The following is a 15,304-nucleotide window of genomic DNA, read 5'->3' as shown; positions in this document are numbered from 1 at the left end:
TGCGAGACTTTTGAGAGCAGCGGTATAAAAAGGTAAAGATAAAGATAAATAAATGTTGTTCTAGTTGGTATGTTATTGTTATATCGATATTGATGATATCGTTCTATGTAAATGTTCTAAAACGTTTTATGTAAACCGCCCAGAGCCGTAGGGAAGGGCGGCATAAAAATATAAATGAATGAATGAATGAATGAATGAAACATACAATATTATCCCATTAAAACACCCATTAAAAAAAACCCCGATGGCAGGAACTGTTCCAAATCCCATAGTGCTAGCTACCATCCGGTCTCAGAGGGACCCCACGTGCCAACCCCGTCACCCACAGCGATGGTCGGCTGGTGGGGACTCTCCAATTCTAGATCTTTCCTTCTCATCTGCCAGGGGGGTGTCAGATCTTCCTGGGCTGGCTTCAGCCGCGGATCTGGCAGAGGAGCTCCATCTTACAGGCCTTGCGGGACACCAAAAGCTCCCGCAGGGGCCCTCAGCTCATTCCAGCAGGTCAGGGCCAGGACTGAAAAAGCTGGAGAAAATGGCTGCTTTGCAGGTTGACCTCTATGGCACTATACCCTTTGAAGTCCTGCCCATCCCCAAGCCCCGCCTTCCTCAGGGTCCGCCCCTCCCAAATCTACAAGTATTTCCCTACCCAGAGCCTGCGGGGCAGGTGACATTTCAGCACAGAAGCCAGTTCATTAGTATATATTTCTCTGTCTTTGCAAATTTCCGTCGGGAAGGGGAAGGAGAACGAGAACACTTTTGATTTTTTTTACAAAAAGCTTTTTTAATCGATGTTCTCAGGCCTGCCTAGGAGGCCAAAGGGCTGTCGTTCGAGTCCTTCAAGATGGCGCCAGATTTCCCAGATTCCAGCTCAGGGACCCGGCGGTTTCCAGACCCGGGGACGGGAGGCAGTACGTCGAGGCTGCCGCTCACATCTTCGGGAAGCTGGCCAAGTTGGCAATTCCGCAGGCGTTGTTCATGTTCCGGGCCATCAGGACGTACCCCTTGTCACCCCAGTCCTCTCCCCAGCTGTGGGGCAAAACGCAAGAGAGAGTAGTGGAGAGGGGAAAGTTCCACCGAATTGCAGCTGACTTGAGAGTAACCTCTTAACCTAACAGCTTGTAATTCCACAGTCTCCCATTCCAGGCTGTTCCGGAAATTCCTTTGCAGTAAAACAGCTACTTTGAAATCCCCCATTGAGAGCCATTCCACAAAGTCTTGGTGCCCCTAAGAGAGGTGTTCGTGGGGAGCCCACAAGGACCATGTTGGGGATCCCTGCCCGAGGGCATTGCTGATAAGATGTCTCATACGATTTGACTGCATTATTTTGTGCTCAGAAATCCACTTTTGAGTCTCAGTGAGAAGGGAAGGAGAGCAAGAGAGACAGAGGGGTGATGATGATGATGATGGTAGGTAGGTAGGTAGGTAGACAGGTTGATAGGTAGGTAGGTAGACAGAAAGGTGGGTAGGTAGATAGGTAGGTAGGCAGATAGGTACAGTATTTGCTGGCGTATAAGGCTACTTTTTCCCCCTGAAAAACATGCCTCCAAGTGGGGGGGTCGTCTTATACGCCGGGTGCACTTCAGTCGGGATAGACATAGTTGCCCATAGTGGCCCATAGTACTGTATTTTGAATTGAAATGTTGGGGGGTCGTCTTATATGCCCAGTTGTCTTATACGCCGGCAAATACGGGTAGGTACATAGAAGGGTGGGCAGGTGGGTTGACAGATAGGTAGACAGGTAGATATGTAGGTAGACAGAAAGAATCATAGAATCATAGAGTTGGAAGGGGCCATACAGGCCATCTAGTCCAACCCCCTGCTCAATGCAGGTAGGTAGGTAGACAGGTAGGCAGACAGGCAGGTAGCTAGAGAAGGAAAGAGAGAGAGAGAAATAAAGCCAGGAAATGCTCGGGGTTACCTGTTTTTGATGATCCAGTGTTTGGTGCCTTTCTGGGTGCCATAGCCCACGGTCAGGACTGCATGGTTGATGTTGGCAGCATCGCAGCTCTCATCATAATACACACCTGAGAAAGCAAGCGAGTCTGTCACTCCAGGCGCCCGGGAACTTTGGGGCTGGTAGCCAACTGCCTGGCAATCCCCAGCAGCAAAATGAAGCCAGGCGTTAAAAACCAGTATTGGTGACGTCACAACGCTCTGCGCCGGTCTAGGAATTTCCCAAATCTCTATGCATTTTACCATAGAGATATGAAAAGTTCGAGTTCTCACTTGCAAGATGGCCCTCTTAGGAGCATGGCTGCCCACTTTGAATTCTTAAGATTTCAGGAAGGGGGGAAAGGAGAGGTTTTTATCTCAGAGGGTGGGGAAGCCCTGAGACCTCTCCTCTGTGGACCCACAAAAACCACCAGCAACAGAAGGAGGAGGACTCAGCCAACCATCAATCAACAGGAGGGTTGGAAGGGGTAGGGACAGTGTCCGGGGGGTGGAGGGGAGGGATTTAAAAGAAAAATATGGCCGCGGCTATTCGGTGGAAGTTCTGAACACAGAGTTCCAGATTATTCCTAGGGCTCCCCGGAAGTGACAAGGGTAGTTCTAGCAACCGCACCCAACTCTATGGCAAACGTCCTGTAGCTAGACAAGGGCTTATTCTGTTTAATTTTTTGATTGATGTGGAACTGACTTCCACGTCCCCCCTGGCGTAGGACACTCTCCCCATTTTGTTCCAAGCACCAGGCGAGCGAAGCTGGCAGCACAAACACACAACCACTCCCGTGTCGCTCACCATGTAAAAACAGCCTGTGCCAAAAAGTTTTGGCCTAAGTCCTAGAGAGGAAGCCATCACCCTCCCTTCCATCCTCCCTTTCGCCCCACCTCGGCTGTAGAACTGGAAGGACTGCAAGCTGGCGTCGATGCCCACCGAGATGGGGCCGATCCGGGCCACGGCCCTCTTCAAGGCCTTCTCGTTCCCTTCGGGGATCTCCCGGAAGCCCCGGCATTTGGCGGCTTTGCCGGTTGGGTTGTACATGCAGCTCTCGTCCTGCAAGGCGGAAAGTGGAAGAGGGTTTCAGCAAGCACGTGGATTGTGCACAGGACACAGAGGGCTCGGCGTGGAATTCGGTGTTCACTTTTCTACCCTTCCAAAATACCCAATTTAGATGCATTTCCACCCTTTCCTCTCGCCTCACCTCAAAACTATTCTTTCCCAGCCCCGGGAACCTTTCATAGGTTGGCCAACCTACAGATGGGGCTTGGAGATCTCACAGATTTACAGCTGGACTCCGGATGACAGAGGTCAGTTCCTCTGGAGAAAAGGGCTGCTTTGCAGGGAGGACTTTGCTGGCAGGGGCTCATGGGAATTGTAGTCCATGGACATCTGGAGGACCACAGGTTGACTACTCCTGGTCTATGGCATTATGCCCTGCTGAAGTTTTTCTCCCCAAACTGTGCCCTCTCCTGATTGCACCCCCAAATCTTCAGGTATTTCCAAAGCTGGGGTGGGCAAACCTGAGGAGGAGGAGAGAAGAGCCTTTTCGGAGGTGCAATTCCTTTAATAGGCTCAGCATTCAGTATCAGACCTTGGTGGCTGAGAACACCAGAAGAGCCCTGCTGGATCAGACCAGGGAGGGTAAACCCAGTCCAGGTGACCTTTGGCATGCTAAGCAACAGCTCTGAATTACTAAGCCACAATCCCCGCTCACCTTCGGTCCACTTAGGTCAGTATTGTCCACTCAGACCGGCAGCTGCTGTCCAGAGTCCCAGGCAGAGAAAGGTCTTCCCCATCCCCTCCTGCCTGGTCCTTTCAGCTGGAGATGCTGCCTGGGATTGAACCGGGGACCTCCTGCCTGCCAAGCAGAGGCTCTGCCCCTGAGCTCCGGCCCCTCCCCAGGGCTCTCCAGGGTCTCAGGGAGAGAAAGGTCTTCCCCGTCCCCTCCTGCCTGGTCCTTTCAGCTGGAGATGCTGCCTGGGATTGAACCAGGGCCCTCCGGCCTGCCAAGCAGAGGCTCTGCCCCTGAGCTCCGGCCCCTCCCCATGCCTTAAGCCTTACAAGAAGAGTCCTTACCTGGCCTATGTAGGGATAGGAATCATCAGAATCGATGCCTCGGTTCTGCTTCACATACTCGAAGGCGTTGGTCATGTAGCCCCCCCCGCAGCCGTCATTGTTGGTGACACAGTCGACCAGGTTCTGGGGGCTGAGGTTCAGCAGCTTGCCCATCTTCTTCTTCAGCTGGCCTTCCAGGGCCCCCACAGAGCTAAAAGCCCAGCAGGATCCGCATTGACCCTACCAAGGAAGAATCAAGTTGAGCTCAACAGAAACATGGTTCTTCAGAACCTCATTTCTACTCTTGGTGCCTTCTGGAGCACATCTCTGGGCTGTGAAAAACCGGGAAGAAATAACTTAATTTCCTGATGGAAATAATAAGTTATGGAATAATACAACCCATTCATGAAGCTCAAAGTATCCATTCCCCAAGGGAGGAGGCCTGCTGGGTCCTGAATGAGTTACTGTTCAGGCTTCACCTCCTCTTTTGGAGGGAATATCTGGTTGAGTTATTCTGCATGTCTCTGTCTGGTTTGGACACTACGCAGTGTGGGGATGTAGCAGAGTCAGCAGTCCTCAGAGGAGGCTGCCTGCTGTGTCTTTAAATGCCCTGGCGTTGGCTGGGTTTCTGGAAGGGATGAGAAACTTGCTGGCTTGGATGGGTCATTGGTTTCATCCAACATAGCTCCTCTTATGTTCTGATGTCTGGAGCAATGATGTTTTTTTGTGGGGGGTAGCAGGAGGGCTTCTGGCCTCCTGGCCCTGCTGGTGACCCTCTTGATGGCCCCTGGGTTTTTGGACACTGTATGACACAGAGTGTTGGCCTGGGTGGGCCATTGGTCCAATCCAACATGGCTTCCCTTCTGTTCTAACCCTGCAAGATCTTCAGTGAGCACCTTTCCTTCCTGGGAAACCACCTGAAAAATCCTGAACTGAAGTTCCAGACAGAGAATTCGGCAGAAACAGAAGGACTGACCTGATTCTTCACGGGAGTCACAAGGCCTTTCTTTCTATAATCCATGGAATCGGGCACCCGTTTCTCCCAGTCTGGGATGTAGAGCGTGTCGTTATTCTGCTTGCGAGACGGAGGAACTTTGAGGCCGGTCATCTTCTGCATCACCTCCTCACTGGTCTGGAAGAGAGAGAAAGGGATACATGGACTGGGAGAAGCCAAGGAGGGTCATCCCCAGATGTTACTCAGATGGGAGACCACCAGGGAAGACCAGGGTTGTTATGCAGAGGCAGGCAATGGCCAACCGCCTCTCTTCGTCTCTTGCCTTGACCTAGATAGCACAGGCTAGACTGATGAGTGATTTCAGATGCCAAATGACAACAGCGGGCGAATGACAACAGCAAGCGGGATTGGATGGTGTGTGATATGCACAGGGGGAGTCGGCATGAAGAAATCGGCATTGGTACTGAGACAGGAAACCAACGTCCCTATTCAGTCCAGGAGGATGCATTGCCTTCATTATCCGTTGCTACTTGTGAGAACTCTGATTTCTAAATAAGTAACCTCATAAAAAGGAAACTTTAAGAAAATGAAAGCATCTACAACAAAGGCACAGGACTGAGATACAAAGCACAGAGAAGTACTATAGGGGTTTGTTCCCCCCTCCCCTGGGAATTTGAACCAGGCACAGTTCAAAGGAGTAAAAAATTAAGATAATCATTTGGACGTTTAGACATCAGGTCTGGAAACTTTGGGCTACTAACACAAGGGAGGGGGAGGAATGTGGAGGGCAGATAGGGAGTCATAAAACACAGCAGCAAGAAACGACCTTGGGGTGTCAAACCACAGCATCTATGTTACATCAGAGCAAGAAAGGTCAAAGCAGCACCTTAGAAGGCAACAGAATCAAATCAATGAAACAGAATCAAATCATGGCAGAAAACCTGGGGATTCTGGCAATATTCAGCAGTCTCTCTAAACGCGTGTGAAACGCCTTTGTATCTAAAATCACTCCAGTCTCCAAGATATAAGGACAGATGGACTCTCATTCTAGCTGTACCTAAAGAAGTGAGCCATGAATCCCTAGATCTCCTCCCCTGCCTCAAATTCTTGTTAGTCTTGAAGGTGCTTCTGGATTCATAGAATCATAGAATTGGAAACGCTCTCCTGGGTCATCTAGTCCAACCTCCTGCACTATGCAGGACACTCACAACCCTCTCGCTCATCCACTGTCACCTGCCACCCACTTGAGCCTTCACAGAATCAGCCTCTCCGTCAGATGGCTCTCCAGCCTCTGCTTAAAAATCTCCAAAGATGGAGAACCCACCACCTCCTGAGGAAGCCTGTTCTACTGAGAAACCACTCTGTCAGGAACTTCTTCCAGATGTTGAGATGGAATTTAGAATCATAGAATCATAGAGTGGGAAGGGACCTCCTGGGTCATCTAGTCCAACCCCCTGCACTGTGCAGGACACTCCCAACCCTATCGCTCATCCACTGTCACCTCCCACCCCCTTAAGCCTTCACAGAATCAGCCTCTCCGTCAGATGGCTCTCCAGCCTCTGTTTAAAAATCTCCCAAAATGGAGAACCCACCACCTCCCGAGGAAGCCTGTTCCACTGAGGAACCACTCTGGCTGTCAGGAACTTCTTCCGGAGGTTTAGACAGAATTTCTTTTGAATTAATTTCATCTAATTGGTTCTGGTCTGTCCCTCTGGGGCAAGAGAGAACAATTCTGCTCCATCCTCCATATGGCACCCTTTTAAATACTTGAAGGTGGTTCTCAGATCCCCTCTCAGTCATTTCCTCTCCAGGCTAAACAGACCAAGCTCCTCCAACCTTTCCTCCTACGTCTTGGTCTCCAAACCCCTCACCATCTTTGTTGCCCTCCTTTGGACATGCTTCAGTTTGTCTCCATCCCTCTTCAACTGGGGTGCCCAAAACTGAACACAGGACTCCAATTGATATTCTGGCTCTATTCTGCTGCTACAAACAGACTCATGCGGCCACCCATCTGGATCTAACTGAAGAAGAGAGACCTGAAAGCTCCTCCCAAGCCACAAATCTGGCCAGTCTTTCAGGTACTCCCGGACTCTGGCTCTTTTCTCCTGCTACTGACAAACTAAAACGACAAAGCATCTATCTCCAGAGCAAAATAAACCCACCACTTTCTTAGGTACAGAATTAACCACGTTAATTAGCCACATTCAGGAAAATAAAATACTCCCCCCTCTTGTTCTGTAGAGGTGCCTTTCCCCAGGTGAAGGTGTCCCACCTACCATGTCTCCCAGGTGGTTCATGGCCACTTCGAAGGTGTGCCTTCCAAGGGAGAATTCGAGGTTGTGGGTGTTGATGTAGTTGAGGTTCTTCTCCCAAACGAGCCTTCTGGAGACTTCGTCCATCTGTCGGCCACAGACAAAGGGCAGTTAAGGATCGAAGGGGTTCATAGAATCATAGAGTTGGAAGGGGCCATACAGGCCATCTAGTCCAACCTCCTGCTCAACGCAGGATCAGCCCAAAGCATCCTAAAGCATCCAAGAAAAGTGTGTATCCAACCTTTGCTTGAAGACTTCCAGTGAGGGGGAACTCACCACCTCCTTAGGCAGCCTATTCCACTGCTGAACTACTCTGACTGTGAAAATTTTTTCCTGATATCTAGCCTATATCATTGTACTTGTAGTTTAAACCCATTACTGCGTGTCCTCTCCTCTGCAGCCAGCAGAAACAGCATCCTGCCCTCCTCCAAGTGACAACCTTTCAAATACTTAAAGAGGGCTATCATGTCCCCTCTCAACCTCCTTTTCTCCAGGCTGAGCATTCCCAAGTCCCTCAACCTATCTTCATAGGGCTTGGTCCTTTGGCCCCAGATCATCTTCGTCGCTCTCCTCTATACCCTTTCAATTTTATCGACGTCCTTCTTGAAGTGAGGCCTCCAGAACTGCACACAGTACTCCAGGTGTGGTCTGACCAGTGCCGTATACAATGGGACTATGACAACTTGTGATTCTGCACTATTGGCCTCGGCTTTTTTAAATCTCCTGCTCCTCGTTCCTTAAGCTTGCTCCCTTAAGCTTGCTCCCACCGCCACACAAAACCCTTGTCACGTTCTTCACACAGGGTACCTTGCTGTTGTACTCCTTCCGGTGAGTCTTCTTCCAGAGCTCCCACTGTGAGTCCAGCGCCTCATCGGGATAGAGGGTGGCCTTCGCGAGGGGCAGGAGGGCAACCACGAGAGCTATGCGCCACATGCTGGAATGGAAAGAGGCACACTGAGGACACAAATCGGCCTTGAGGGTGGCGTGGGGGGACACCACGCAAACCAGAACCCCTGGGTATTGGCAGAGTTTGGATATGCAGAGAGAGCACAGGACCAGCCTGCTTAAAGTAAAAAAATATTTTAATAGAGGAGAGGAGAGGAGAGGAGAGGAGAGGGGAGGGGAGGGGAGGGGAGGGGAGGGGAGGGGAGGGGAGGGGAGAGGAGAGGAGAGGAGAGGAGAGGAGAGGAGAGGAGAGGAGAGGAGAGGAGAGGAGAGGAGAGGAGAGGAGAGGAGAGGAGAGGAGAGGAGAGGAGAGGGGAGAGGAGAGGAGAGGAGAGGAGAGGAGAGGAGAGGAGAGGAGAGGAGAGGAGAGGAGAGGAGAGGAGAGGAGAGGAGAGGAGAGGAGAGGAGAGGAGAGGAGAGGAGAGGAGAGGCATCTGCAGGGCATGGAATTGGGGTCACCATGGGTAGACAGGTAAGTTATGAATTTCCTGCACTTTGCAAGGGGTTGGACTAGATGACCCTGGAGGTCCCTTCCAACTCTAGGATTCTATGATTCTGTGATTCTATGTATGTAAAGGGGAGTGCTACCCAGTCCCCCCTCCCCTCTTTTCTCCAGGGGAGCTGACCTCTCCAGTCTGGAGAGGAGCTTTCATTCTGGGTGTTCCTGAATTGTGCAGGGGGTTGGACTAGATGACCCTGGAGGTCCCTTCCAACTCTATGAATCTATGAAGAGGAGAGGAGAGACCTCGCTCACTGTCCATTTAGTTGATCTGCTATCCTGCAGGCCAGCAGGAAGACTCCCATCAAGTCAATCACGACACAGGAGGAGATCATCTGAAAATCATCAGGAAATTCTGCTCCGATTTTTGCTAAATATCCATCTCCAGTGCCCCCTGCTGGGCACCCTTTCTACTCGGCTCAGTTCCACACCCTGCATGTTCCAGCCCATGAGGGCCCTCAGACCCACCCCTTGAGCACCTTCAATATACGAGGCCCGCAGCTGCATCGGCATGTCTCCCCCAACAATTACTGTTGAGCTGTGCAAGACCTGCCGTGTGCATGAACGAATGGTATATGGAGAATATCCTCCAGGGGGCATCAGGAGGGTTGTGCATTTAGAAGAAGAAGAAGAAGAGTTGGCTCTTATATGCCGCTTTTCCCTACCCGAAGGAGGCTCAAAGCGGCTTACAGTCGCCTTCCCATTCCTCTCCCCACAACAGACACCCTGTGGGGTGGGTGAGGCTGAGAGAGCCCTGAAATCACTGCCCGGTCTGAACAGCTTTATCAGTGCCGTGGTGAGCCCAAGGTCACCCAGCTGGCTGCATGTGGGGGAGTGCAGAATCGAACCTGGCATGCCAGATTAGAAGTCCGCACTCCTAACCACGACACCAAAACTACACCAAACATATTCAGGGTCTGCCCTGAGTTCCCAAAGATAGGGAGGAATATAAATCCCATAATAAACAAAATAAATAAAGATTGGAAACTTCCAGGTGTTTCCCAAAAACTCCCCTCTCTTGTGGACTCTCTTCCCCTTGGGGCACACTTCCTCCCGGTCAGTCGGTTAGACAGCTAGGACTCTCTCTCTCTCGCCTCTCTGTCACTGCGTACAAATGCTGCTCCTCCCCTGGCACAGATTTAGTTCATCTAAGTAGTTAAAAGGCTGCCATGTAGAGGATGGAGCAGAGTTGTTCTCTCTTGCCCCGTAGGGACGGACCAGAACCAATGGGATGAAATTAATTCACAAGAAATTCCGTCTAAACCTCTGGAAGAAGTTTCTGACAGTCAGAGCGGTTCCTCAGTGGAACAGGCTTCCTCGGGAGGTGGTGGGTTCTCGATCTTGGGAGATTTTTAAGCAGAGGCTGGAGAGCCATCTGACGGAGAGGCTGATTCTGTGAAGGTTCAAAGGGATGGCAGGTGACAGGGGATGAGTGAGAGGGTTGGGAGTGTCCTGCATAGTGCAGAGGGTTGGACTAGATGACCCAGGAGGCCCCTTCCAACTCTATGATGCTATTCTGTTTTCCTCCTAAGGCAGGAGGTTGGGAAAGGAATGACTGGAAGGAGAAGCACAGCTCCGCCAGCAAAAAGTTCTGCGTTTGGAGTCTTGCCATGTCTCTTTCTCTCTCCCCCGCCCCCGCTTTCCCAGAATCCCTTTCTCCCCCAGACACGGGTCACGTGTGTGGCCACAGCTGGCTCCCATTAGCCTGCCTGGCGGTGCAGCACCACCTGGTTTCGAAAACAACACACATCTGGAGCCATCACCTGCTGGGCCTTTCCTTCCCTCCCATCTCTCGGGACCAACAACCGGCACCGGCTACAGCTCAGGGGAATTTTGTGGGTTGGATCCGGCACATCTGTGCTGCCGTCTTGCCACAGTGCGAGAGGCTCTTTGTGCCAGGGGGAAACACCACCATGCCAACTTCCAGGTAGTAACTGGAGATATCCCAGAATCACAATTGATCTGTTCCCCTGGAGAACATGGCAGCTTGGGGCGAGGAGCGGAGGTGGGGGGGCTCAAGGTTCCCCCCCCCCAACCCTCCAGAAATCTCACTCTCTCTGGAGTAAGCAACCGTAAGCAAGCAACTGATTGGGGGAGGCTGGTGGGGTCTCTCCTAAGAGGATTGGGGTCCACCCTGTGGATCGGGGAAGGTGACCATCGAAGCCGGGCAAAAGGCTTTCAAAGGTGGAATCTTCCTTTGTTCTTTGTTCAAATATTACGTCCAGGTGCTGCGATCTACACCTGGAGCCAAACACCTCTGTGGAGGGGCCAATTGGGAGCGGGGTGGGGGGTGCGCTCACTGCAACAAAAGCAACTAGCTTCAACGGGTCTTTCTTATGGGTCCCGTTGTGAGAAGACAAGGAACTCTGGCAAAGACCACAATGCGAGGAGAAGTCGAAGACAGAAGGAGAAGCAGAAGGCCCAGAAGGGGGTGGGCAGGCTGCACTGAGGAAGCCACAAGAGCTTGCGAAACTGGAGTGAGGCTGGTTAAAGAGTGGAGGCCTCTAATCTGGAGAACCAGGTTCGATTCCCCATTTGCCATGGAGCCAGCTAGGTGACCTTGGGCCAGTCCCAGTTCTCTCAGAGCTCTCTCAGCCCCACCTACCTCACAGAGTGTCTGTGGTGGGGAGAGGAAAGGGAAAAGGGTTTGCCAGCTGCTTCATAGAATCATAGAGTTGGAAGGGGCCATACAGGCCATCTAGTCCAACCCCCTGCTCTACGCAGGATCAGCCCAAAGCAGGTAGTATTAAAAGTAGGGTTCAAAGCAACAGCTCATGAGAGGACAGGACTGCACAGCGTCCTCATAGGTCTCAAGCGACTTGACATGGACTGGTGTGACAGTCGGCCAACGAAGACGACAGGACGAAACTGGACTCCCTTGAAAGTTGGTGCTGGAGGGACGTTTTGTGGATACCGTGGAAGGCCCCAAGGACAAATAAGTGGGGGTGAAGCCAGATCCAGCCTAGAAATGCCAATGGCCAAACTGAGGCCACTATCATGAGGTGAGAGGCAAGGATAGGTAATCCTGAAGGGCAAAGCAGAAGGCAGCAGGAAAGAAGGAAGACCCAGTGGGAGATGGCGCGGCTCACCCGAGGAAGCACGAGGACCCTCCTTTGCCAAGACCGGAGACAGGCTGCTGAGGGGGGGTAAACGTTAATTCAGAGGGTCGTCAAGCCAGAAGTCGGAGGCAACTTCCCGGCACACACGTTTGATATTTTGCTTTCCTTACTCACGAGGTGGGCCAGCTATTCCCCCCGGATGTGCTCTCACTTAATCTGCTGCAACCAAGATTTTTGTACATGCTCAGAGGCAGCCTCACCAGAGTATCCTCCGTATCTCTGAGAAGCTGGGCTTCATAACAGGGGTTGGGGGCAGAATGAGAAACATGCCCGGACATGCAGGCAATCAGGCAACGTTCATGTGAGAATGCCCAGACCCAGGTTGGGTTTTAGGCAGGAGTATTTCTACAGCTTTCTTAGGAATGCTGCTGACAGGCCTTTGTAGTCACAGATCTGCAGGACATCCCAAGAAGCTGCCAGTCCCTGGAGCCCTCGTTGCTCCTTCGTCAGCATCTTGTGACAGAACATCTTGTTTTGGCAGATCTGCTTGTGATGAAACCGCCTCGCGCATGCCCCAGGGTCATCGCTCCGGCCAGTATGGGAGCACAACGCGTGACTTAAAACTTGTAAGAACGATTCAGTCCCTACGGAAAGGGGCATGTGGATGCAGCCACTCAGACATGTACTGATTGCTGCGCGTCTTTGCACATAATGCACGGCTGATGTGCAAGACAGTGCCTACGTTGGAGGGGAGAGTGGCAAAGCCCAGTCCTGTGTGAGGCAGCTCTTGCACCAGAGCAGGAGGTCATCAGAACAAAAGAAGAGCCCTGCTGGGTCAAACCAGGGAGGGTCCCTCCAGTCCAGCCTCCCGTCTCACCCAGGGGCCAGCCAGTTCCTCTGCAGGGCCAGCCACAGGGCAGAGAGGCCGAGGCCTTCCCCTGAGAAGACCCTCAGAAGAGCCCTGCTGGGTCAGGCCAGGGAGGGTCCCTCCAGTCCAGCCTCCCGTCTCACCCAGGGGCCAGCCAGTTCCTCTGCAGGGCCAGCCACAGGGCAGAGAGGCCGAGGCCTTCCCCTTAGAAGACCCTCAGAAGAGCCCTGCTGGGTCAGGCCAGGGAGAGTCCCTCCAGTCCAGCCTCCCGTCTCCCCCAGGGGCCACCCAGTTCCTCTGCAGGGCCAGCCACAGGGCAGAGAGGCCGAGGCCTTCCCCTGAGAAGACCCTCAGAAGAGCCCTGCTGGGTCAGGCCAGGGAGGGTCCCTCCAGTCCAGCCTCCCGTCTCACCCAGGGGCCAGCCAGTTCCTCTGCAGGGCCAGCCACAGGGCAGAGAGGCCGAGGCCTTCCCCTGAGAAGACCCTCAGAAGAGCCCTGCTGGGTCAGGCCAGGGAGGGTCCCTCCAGTCCAGCCTCCCATCTCACCCAGGGGCCAGCCAGTTCCTCTGCAGGGCCAGCCACAGGGCAGAGAGGCCGAGGCCTTCCCCTGAGAAGACCCTCAGAAGAGCCCTGCTGGGTCAGGCCAGGGAGGGTCCCTCCAGTCCAGCCTCCCATCTCACCCAGGGGCCAGCCAGGTCCTCTGCAGGGCCAGCCACAAGCCAGAGAGGCCGAGGCCTTCCCTTGAGAAGACCCTCAGAAGAGCCCTGCTGGGTCAGGCCAGGGAGGGTCCTTCCAGTCCAGCCTCCCGTCTCACCCAGGGGCCAGCCAGGTCCTCTGCAGGGCCAGCCACAGGGCAGAGAGGCCGAGGCCTTCCCCTGAGAAGACCCTCAGAAGAGCCCTGCTGGGTCAGGCCAGGGAGGGTCCCTCCAGTCCAGCCTCCCGTCTCTCACAGGGGCCAGCCAGTTCCTCTGCAGGGCCAGCCACAGGGCAGAGAGGCCGAGGCCTTCCCCTGAGAAGACCCTCAGAAGAGCCCTGCTGGGTCAGGCCAGGGAGGGTCCCTCCAGTCCAGCCTCCCGTCTCTCACAGGGGCCAGCCAGTTCCTCTGCAGGGCCAGCCACAGGGCAGAGAGACCGAGGCCTTCCCCTGAGAAGAGCCTCAGAAGAGCCCTGCTGGGTCAGGCCAGGGAGGGTCCCTCCAGTCCAGCATCCCGTCTCACCCAGGGGCCAGCCAGTTCCTCTGCAGGGCCAGCCACAGGGCAGAGAGGCCGAGGCCTTCCCCTGAGAAGACCCTCAGAAGAGCCCTGCTGGGTCAGGCCAGGGAGGGTCCCTCCAGTCCAGCCTCCCATCTCCCCCAGGGGCCAGCCACAGGGCTCAGTTGCCTCCTGGCTCTGGGATCCAGATGTTCTTTGCCTCTGGAAATAGAAGTTTACTTGACTAAGAACTGCTAGTAACCTGATGGGTCTCTCTCCTCCCCTCCTAGGTTCACCAACGTCCAGGCGGTTCCCCCGGAATTACTGCTTGTTCCCACTTTCCCCAGGGGAAACTGCTGCTTGGGAGGGTGGGCCCGATGGCCTCGTACCCCTTGGTGGTCCCTCCGTTCCCCCAACACTGCCTCCCCTGGGATCCACCCCAAAACCTCCAGGCGCCAACCTGACTTGGGCCACCCTTTCCCCACGATCCCTCCTGCCCTGAGCCGTCCGCAGGCCCCCTCTGCGTGGCAAAGCCCACCAGGGAGAGAAACCAGGGAGTTTCGGACCCCCTGTTTGGACCTGCCGCTCACCTCAATTCGAATCCGCCACCGGTCGATCCTCAGCTTCCCCAGGTCGATGTTCCGCCGGACAGAGGGGGTCTGCAGTGGACGGAGGCCTCCGGAGCGGTTGTTTTTATGTGGTGCTGCCTTTGAGGAAGTCTGGCCGGCAGCGGAAAATCTGGCCTGTTTGTGTCTGGCAAACGTTACTCAGATGTGCAGGGCTGGGGAGGGGGAGCCCAGCTGAGCCGGGAAGGGAAAGAATCAGATTTCTCACATGATCTCCTGGCAAGGAAGGGGAACTCTGCATCAGGGAACCAAAGTGGTTGGGCCAGATGTTCAAAGAGCTTTATGCAGGGAAATGAAAACGGTTGCAATGTAGGAAAGGCAAGACTTTATTTTTAAGTCGAAAGGCCTCGGTTCTGCCCTTTGGAGCACGCAGGACGGGCGGCTGGTTCCTCTCCACCTTCGATTATTTGGGATCCGGATGCCGCAAGGAAGAGGGGGGTGCACAGAGAGTCGCCCCCCCCTTCCAGCTATGGCTCCCCAAAAAGGCCCACAGTGAACGTCGAAGAGGCCTCTAGAACAGTCTTCAAGCAAAGGTTGGAGACCCACTTTTCTTGGATGCTTTAGGATGCTTAGGGCTGATCCTGCGTTGAGCAGGGGGCTGGACTAGATGGCCTCTATGGCCCCTTCCAACTCTATGATTCTAGGATTCCTACGGAGTCCAGCGTGTGTCGGGAAACAATTCCTACAGGGTCCATCATTGGGAAGAATGTACCTTATTGTCCGGAGCCCAAGCGTTTTCCAATCCATATATTCATTTCCATGAAAAGAGCCGCTTTTTCACACCCGGCTTTTCACTGCAAGCCAGCGTGGTGTGAGGGTTAAGAGCAGCGGCTTCTGATCTGGAGAGCTTGGTTT

General features: G+C 53.6%; 1 protein-coding gene across 1 annotated transcript; it reads right to left on the bottom strand.

Annotated features, from left to right (window-relative positions):
- Positions 1-756: 756 nt before the first annotated feature.
- On the bottom strand, positions 757-14,610 carry CTSK (cathepsin K). The gene is made up of 8 exons (XM_077320004.1): positions 14,414-14,610; positions 8,072-8,198; positions 7,229-7,351; positions 4,974-5,129; positions 4,019-4,237; positions 2,830-2,995; positions 1,919-2,024; positions 757-1,026 (listed from the first exon to the last, which is right to left on the bottom strand). The coding sequence occupies exons 2-8, from the start codon at positions 8,195-8,197 to the stop codon at positions 927-929; spliced, it is 996 nt and encodes a 331-aa protein (XP_077176119.1). The 5' UTR covers position 8,198; positions 14,414-14,610; the 3' UTR covers positions 757-926.
- Positions 14,611-15,304: the final 694 nt, after the last annotated feature.

Source organism: Paroedura picta, chromosome 1 (genome assembly GCF_049243985.1).
Source record: "Paroedura picta isolate Pp20150507F chromosome 1, Ppicta_v3.0, whole genome shotgun sequence".
In the NCBI taxonomy this organism is placed as follows: Eukaryota; Metazoa; Chordata; class Lepidosauria; order Squamata; family Gekkonidae; genus Paroedura; species Paroedura picta.
Note: the sequence above shows the minus strand (reverse complement) of the source record. Positions and strands in the feature narration are given on the sequence as shown.